At 41.1% G+C, this 8,286-nt stretch overlaps 1 protein-coding gene across 1 annotated transcript in view; it reads right to left on the bottom strand.

Moving 5' to 3' along the window:
- Window positions 1–2,262, bottom strand: part of LOC146594481 (plasminogen-like) — a 28,166-nt gene extending 25,904 nt beyond the window's left edge. The window contains exons 1-2 of the mRNA XM_085307408.1: window positions 2,224–2,262; window positions 1,766–2,066 (exon numbers count right to left, since the gene is read on the bottom strand). Of these exons, the coding sequence (XP_085163534.1) occupies window positions 1,766–2,066; window positions 2,224–2,262 (340 nt within the window). The remainder of the gene's footprint in view (window positions 1–1,765; window positions 2,067–2,223) is intronic.
- Window positions 2,263–8,286: the final 6,024 nt, after the last annotated feature.

The following is an 8,286-nucleotide window of genomic DNA, read 5'->3' as shown; positions in this document are numbered from 1 at the left end:
GTAAGGCTTAAAGTTCATTTTGGTTTGATGGCTAGTATGCATAACTTTAGGTTTAAGAGACATAGGTAGTTATTTAGTGCTTTCCTTCCCAGACACTTAAGCTTATGCCACATGCTTAAACTCATCTAGTGAGGGTGTCAGACTTTGCTCATCCATGTGTTATCCTGATTTCAACATCAGCTCACTCTGCATTTCCCAAGTGGCCTTTGCCTTGGAAAAGTTGCACTATAGGACCATTGTGTGGCTTCTCTAGCATGTTAGCTCGCTGATGGAGCTTCAAAACAAATTGTTGAATCAAATATGCAAATGACTCACCAGAGTCAGATGGGGATTGTATACTGGATAAAGAAAACAGGTCTGAATAGGCACTTACGGGTCATGAAGTTTAGTCCCAGGCAATTGAAGGCAAAAAGTTCATAGAASCATGATCTCCATCTTAAAATTAGTGATGTTACCCATGTCCTTCTTGTCCTACCTATTTTAAATAGAARTGACAATGCATTGAGACATGAGATAAGGCTTGGGGTGAAGGAGTAAATGTGTAAGAGAAAGATTCCAATATGGGTGCCAGATTAGTTGCTATTTTACACATTATCCAAAAAAATCTAGAGTTGATCCTGCTTGTAGTCTTGTGATATTTTTCTCCTGTAGGATGCTGTAATACCATGTTATCTAGTTTTCTTCTGCACTTGAACCCATTTTAATGCAACTTGTGAAGTACAGCAAAGCTTAGGATATCTGTAAAGGCTCTGAAAACTGTTAATGGTAAACTAGGGCAACAAAGCAGATGGGTCTAAAAGAGGAGCTGAAGGGAGTTGGAGGCAGCTCAGGGAAAATTTTAAAGGATAAGAGAAAGAGGCTGTTAATGTCAACTCCTTTCCCCTTCTTTTGAAATGCCAAAGAGGCAACTGTGCTTAGTTTGACATTGTGCAATTACATATGGGAAAGGAGCATAAAATGAAGTAAGCTTCTCTAGCAAGCACACTTTCGAGAACGCTTCAGATCTGGCTTAGTCCCACATCTTAACAATCTTAACCCTGTTTTCAATACTGTCAGGGCCAGCATGGCTAGTGATCCCTCACTCCAGGCTTTTTCAATGGTTTTGAAGGGTCCCCTGGTTGTTAGACAGAGAAAAGGAGGTCAGGACTCCTGAGCAGTGTCCAGCGTGAGCATTTGCTCTGTCTACTACTTGCAGGACCAGAATTTTGTTTTCAGAAAGCCCAGAGCAGAGGTAGACAGCCTAGCCCTCTCCCTTACTGGGCTGCCCAGGCTATCACGACAGTTCAAGAATGCTTCCCAGAAAGCAAACTCAGAGAAGCAGGTGGCATAGCCCRGGGCAAGGCTCTTAGAGTATCCTAGAGTATACTCACAGAGCTATGATGGAAACAGGAGTCCGCTTCATCCCGGAAAGTATGAGCAGAAAGCTGCCTGCTTAGTTACATCAGGCCTGACCCAGCCAGCCAGCCAGCCCCAATCGGGAAAGCGCTTACCTGCCTCCTGTGTCCCCTGCTCCACACACACCTGTGCCCAGTTACCATTTTGTCCCTTGGCAATTACAGTCCACAGCCACAGCATGATCTCCCCTCCCCATGCCTYCTTCCTGTCAGCTCTTACAGGTTAGCTGGGGAAGATATGTCATTTTTGAACAGGTACTAGCACCCCCTGGGCCAGTACGCAAGAATACRCACATGCAGACAGGAACAGAAAAAAACAAAAGAAGTGTACTCTATTTTTCCCTAACTCCYCCGCAGCATTTATCTCTCACTGTGCTGAACTACTAGCTTCCCTATCCCCTCCCGGCACACTGGCATATGCAGAGCTGCCCCATTTACAGTGCAGGCCATGTGCACCATCAGGCCATTGGTGGCAGATGCAGAGGGACCTGCTGCCCCTGAGGTGGACATGATGGCTTGTGGACAGCCCACCTCTCCTTCCTCCCCATCACAGCCCTGTCCTCCTTGGTACCACATGGCACTATCCCCACAACTGACCCCGCTGGCCCTGTTTCYCTCTTGTTTCCTTGCAGGTATTTGCTGCGTTACCACATTATTATACACCTCTGGCGGCTAAAGTACAAGAAAAAAAGCTGCATATTCRATCTACATGGATTTGGTTTTTCTGTGCTGCCTGGCTCCAGTCTCCCCTCCTTCAGAGTCTTCTCAGTAGGGCATTGGGAGCCGTACTTAGTCCTAATTTTCCCTGCCAGGGACCACTTGGACTCACTATCCCTGCACACTCCAGAGAGCCATGGCTGGTGGCCATGCTAGTCAGGCCTAACCTCCCAGATGAGTTCCTCCTGTAAGGGGGAAGGAGTAAAATCTTGAGATAAAGCCTTGGTTGTGGCAGTAATGCAGGAACAGGCTCCTTCTGCCTAGATAAAGTCAGAGCATTCATTCCCTCAGCTTGGCCATGAGGAATGGCCTCTCCTGATGCTGTCCTGCACCTTATCCAAAGCCAACTCCAGCATGGGGAAATCAAGTCAGAAATACCTTCCYTGAGGAATGTGTGAGTTACTTTGGATTTTATTTGGGACTTTCACATTAACGGGGAGATGAGGGTTGTTTTATGCTGCTCAGCTGTCTATGCATCAGGGCAGTGTTTGAGAGGCCAGAGAAAAAGGAAGTCACAAATGTCTATGGAATCAATGACATGCCCRAAATATGCTGTATTGCGTCTTCTGGTCCTGATATGTGGCTGCAGATAGAGCACTTTACCTGAAGGCATTTTTTTCAAGGGCCCTTCAGACCAGTATAATAAAATCATGAAGATCTGGTTCTGCCCTAGGCTTTGCTAATGGTGACATCGATGCTCTCAGGAGCAAGATATTTGTCCCATCTGTGGCTCAGTTTTCTCTAGTTAAAAATTAAAAATAATTTCTCAGGGACAAGGAGGAAGGATTTTGAAAAGCTTTTAGTTAAGTTTACAAAMTTCTTTGATAAACATGAGCAATTTTAAACAGATTAGCTTTTTCTACAGGTTTRCGAAAACCAAAGGCGTTACCTGGAGTAGTCAAAGTCATGTTAACATGTCGCTCTGTCCAGGATGGTTTAGGAACATCTACATATATCATGTAAGTAAGTAATCTTCTGTTGTCTTTCTKCATGTTAAAGGTCCATATATACTCATTTAGGTCTATAATAATTTCTTTTAGATTTAGATCTCGTTCTGCTCTTAATCTCATTGCCTTTAATCTGGTTAAAAGCCATCTACTTCAGTGCAGTTGCTCCCGATTTATTTCTGAGAAATGGAAAGAAAARCTGAGTTTCCATTGCTTTCAAGGATGGTAATGCAGATTTGGAGAAGCATAATCTACCTCTGTCTTAGTGTCTCAAACTCTGGAGAGCTGGACATGGGGACATTATCACCAGTTGGCCCTGGTGTAGCAATGCACATTCTGTAAGTTTTCCGCCTGAAAATATCAAAACAGGAGAAGTATCATTCATTTCCCAGGCYGACGCTCCTCACTGCTATCTCTTGACAAACATGTGACCTCTCAAGCAATAGTGTTTAAAATGTGCTTTTGATTTCCCTGTTTCCTTTTGTGTCTTTCCTCCTCCTCCCGTTTCCCTCATCAGATCCATATACTGTCTGATTTTTTCCCGGTTTTGATTTGGTAGTGTTTGTTCTCTTTTATTTGACAACTGTGAGGCCTACCTTAGGTGGAAGTTTATCAGATCTTGTTTCAGAGTCAGGATACTTTCGTTAGCACAGTGGTTAAAATATAAACAACAGTAGAAGGCTTTTTAAATAGAAGTTGACCCTTGAAATTAGGTTTACTGTAAACTGAGAAAAATCCCCTACTAAAGAAATTGTCAACAGTGTTGGAATACAGGTCACAGTTTATGGAATAAATTCAGATAAATACAATTTCCTTAAATTCTGAACTCAGAAAAAGACAAAATATTCACTTAGATATCAATTATTTGCCAAGAGGAAAAAGGACCAAAGGCAAGATTCAGCTGTTCGTAGGGAATGATCTCAAAAGGTGGCAATGAAGCTTAGCTATGCTAATACCATGGTGAGTGCAAGCTAAAGGAGCTCTTATCAGTGTTCCAAAGGGTCATAGTGTGGCGTAGATCCATGGACAGTTGGGAAACAAGGAGGGTATTTTTACATTCACTTCAAAGACGGCTAGAATATATGACAAAAGAGAGATTAACATAGCCCTCACTCATGAAGCCTAAGTGTACTTGGGACAGAGAAACCAGAGAGATAGTAAGGATGGCCTCCAAAGGCACAAATGTGTATGTAAGGTGGGAAGTGGTTAAGGAATGAAAAAAATAGCAATGGTAAAAATAAAGCCTATTCTTGCCCTCGGCATAAAGGAACACAGAGGGCAGAATAACTGTTGAATAATTTCATCTCCACAACTTGTGGCCAATGTATCTGTCAAAAGGGAAAGTGACAGTCACAGGGAGGTGAGACAGACAGGATGTTCTTTCTGAAATAAAGAGGCTTAGTCTTCAAGGCATTCAGTTTTTCTGGCTGTTGCTGGATGCTAGGAACCAATAGAATAAATTCAGAGAACAAACTGAGTGTCATCTTTATGGCAGAAAGAGTCAAAGAACTAACAACTGTTGTTTCTGTGTTGCAGAAAAAATATTTGAGAAAACAGAGACCCACAATTGCCTTGCAGTGAAGAGGAAGAGTGGCTTAGACAAGCTGGCAGCAGTCTTTACTGGAGAGAATTAAGAGAAAATGCAGTCATTTTCCCTGCCTTTTAAGGCAGGGAAAGCAGCTGAAGAATAAACTCAGCCCTTAATATTTACTCAGAAAGAGTGCCCAATCCAGCAGCAGTTGTGTTTAGCACTCAGTTGCTGGAACTCTTTGTAAATGAGGGAGCAATTTCATCATATCACTGCTAAGCAGGAGCGCAAAGGCAGTCTTCATTTTCTAGACAGACACTTTGGAGAAGCTGTGCCTAGTCTAAAGACTGATATAGAGCAGAGTGACCCAAGAGGCAGATCTGAGTCCTCTCCAAGTCCCAGCATGTAATGCCCGGTGGCAACACCGCTTTGGGAAAATGGTTCAGTAAAACCATTGCAGTGATCTGTTGTGTGCTGCCTGCAATCTCATCCTTCCTTGCTTTTGTTACTCCCTTAGTATACAGTAATCACCTTGCCACCCGAAGGTGCTAGTCACTCTTTACACATGSGGATGCACAACAGACATTGAAAAGACATTTCTAATAGGGCCTGAAATTCAATCTGTATGTCTTGTTTTGTTTTGTTCTGTTTTCTTCAGGGAAATGTCTGCAAGAAAGTGAGGCTCTATCTGCACTCAGACTCTCAAAGATTGGTGCCCAGAGGCTCATGGCAACACATTTAACTGTGCTTAGCAGGCAGGTAGTTCATGCCTCGGCTGCYCCGAATCAAAGGAGGCAGCTGTGACTGCTGCTCTGGAGGCTGTGCAGAGGGAGGGCTGCTGACCAAGCGTTCAGCCCTTCCTCTCACATGTAACCCTTTAACCACTCCGGGAATTGACCAAGTGTCTACAAAGACCATGGCAAAATTCTGCTGTTTGTGGGGTGTTATTTTGGTGTTTTTCTGTTCACTTAACACAGCTATATACAGTGATCCCAGTGATAGAGTATTGTTTACTGATGGTTCCAGTATCAAAGGAGAACTGGCATTGTAATCGACTATTTATGAATGTCACTGAAATGGGATGAGTGTTTATAGCTCCTTCCTTCTATGACAGTCTCACAAGTGAGGGACAAGCCATCTCCATTTTTTGCATAATGTATACATTGAAATTGTCATTGTAGTTTCTACTTATCACTTGTATGTAGGTTTATTCCCATACTTATTCTTGACTCACTAACTTGCATAAAGGAAGTAAGGTCTAACCAGTTTAATCAAATTGAAATGAAATGCTAAAACAGCAARGAAGTAAATGATGTTACATTGCACTCAAGACTTTTAAATGGGATAAGTTCAAGCCACTTGAGTCAATGAGATTGTTATCAATATTTCAGTGGGTAAGAATATTGTCTTCATCAGATTTAATTTAAAAATTCAACTAGAAAAATAAACAGATTTTTTATATGTGCATGTGCCTGTATGCATGTGTGGTTTTGTGTGTGTGTGTGTGTGTGTGTGTGTATGTATAAGAAAGTGATTTATGTCTAGGATATTTGCACTGACACTTCCCACATTCTCAGTCCATGGTGATATCTGAGTGGTTTTCATAGAATCACTCAGGTTTGAGGGGACCCCAGGTGGTCTCTAGTCCAACCTACTGGAAGGTCGATGATCACATTTTATACCAATATCTAATCATTTAGTGCTTGTTATTTAATAAAATTAACAATATCTTGGTTTTACCATCCTTTTGGAATAAGTCAGCCATTTGAGTTTCATACTCTTTGCATCTGTGGAAGTCAGAAGTCATTTTCCTTAAGTCCCCTGGACAAATTGACCACCACTTGCTACCTTAAATTGATATGGTATTTTGCTAAATAGATATTGCATGGGCATCTTTSAGTGCTAACATTTGTGATTTTTGTGAGTTACATGAAAAATATTCCATAAATAATATTCAAAAATGTATTGRAATCAATAGAGAAAAAGGTGGTATTTATAGTAAGCTTTTAGATTATTTGTGAAATTTCAGAATTTCCCCCACATTTCAAAAACTACTATAAGGTATAATAAGGTAGTAGAAACGGGACTTAATACTCTAGCTGTACTATGCTGCTAGTGCATCTGTGCTGCTTTTTTGGCCCAGAGCAAATATTTCCATAAGCACTGCTATCTGTTGAGCAARGGCAGTCAATACCTCTGCAGCTTAATTGTCCTCTGAGATTCCTTCAGGGAAAAGACAGAAGGAAAACTTTAGCCTCCATCTTAGCAACACAGAGTGCTGCTATCCAGGGTTTCCGGCTAAAATCCATCTCTGACTGTGAATACTGGAACAAAGCCTCTGAATTCAATGTCAGTATTACCAAAATCATGAAAGATTTGGTAACACATCTTGTAGCTCATTTCAGTCAACACCTCATCCAACCCTCTTTAGCTTCATGTTGAAAGCCCCTGTAGATTGCATGAATACAATTTCACAAGCAAATTTTCCTGCTTTTATTTCAGTTCAACTTCCCAACAGATTTTTTTTGGTGGAGTTCAGGGAAACTGCAAAAGAGGAAGAATAAATATTTTTCCAAAGCTAGCAGTAACACCTTCTGCATTTGCAAGCAGTTTATAAATCTATTTATGATGGTTCAAATTTAAYAAATTTTGTTTAAGTCTGTTAATCATTTTTATATTCCTAAAAAGTGAAAAGAAAAAAAAAACTTGCTGTTTAATTCCACAGCTTGCATTTGTCAGACATAGCATTGGAAAAGATAATTTTTTTCCCTGAGTCTTGGAAATGCCTAAACTAAGATGAGGAAACTTTACATGGAAYCTTTGGCTGGTGAGCTTTGTCATTTGCTCCAGCTCTGTTTTGGTACAAAGTAAATTTCTGAAGGATATGCAATTTATATATGCCATGTGTACATATATACGACGTGTACAAAAGATTGTAGCATATCATATTCTATTTTTACCAAAGAAAGTGAAGAAATATAAGATCCAGCACAAACAAAGAGCTGCAAGAGAATGAAAGCAGGGTGAAAAGTTAACCAGTATGTGCTAGTAGCAACTGAAAGTATTTTTGTAACTTCTTTTCAGAATTTGTTCTCAAAGYCTGCAATGTCTTCCTGAGTTACAAACTGTCCTGAATCTTACAACATCTTGTATAGAGTAATTTCCCAAGGCAAACACACTGTCAGCAGTCAAAAAGATTAGAAGAGCTGCAATTGTCTACAAGCTTAAGGTAAACAAAAATGTCCAGCAGTGTATTTGCAGCTTTGAGACAGAGAAAGAAGCTAGAGGGCRCTGAAGGAGCCTCCAGGAAGCTCTGATGAAACAGAAAGGATGGTATAACTGATGTGTTGAGGATGGAGGGTGCCAGCTGATGACAAARTGCTGATGTTATTATCAAATTCAGGGTCCAAACCCTACCTTATGTGATAGTATATTGACAGACCATCCTAGCAAGTGATGGCACTAACAAGCTGCACAGTAAATATAAAAATAGATTTATTACTTAGTCATGCCAGAACAGTGGAAAACGCAAGAAGCTCCCTTGAAAGTAGCATACCACTATGTGCCAAAACCAGGACAGATGGCCGATAACAAGTCAAGAACTCCCATGCTGTCCGGAAACAGCTAAAACTRCAGTCGTTTTCTCAGCTGGAGAATATAATGCAGGATTTCCAGACTGTATTCTCATAAAAGCCCCTCT

The sequence above is a fragment of the Rhea americana genome, unplaced genomic scaffold (assembly GCF_003343005.1).
Source record: "Rhea americana isolate MKP2758 unplaced genomic scaffold, rheAme1 scaffold_258, whole genome shotgun sequence".
Lineage (NCBI taxonomy): Eukaryota > Metazoa > Chordata > Aves > Rheiformes > Rheidae > Rhea > Rhea americana.
Note: the sequence above shows the minus strand (reverse complement) of the source record. Positions and strands in the feature narration are given on the sequence as shown.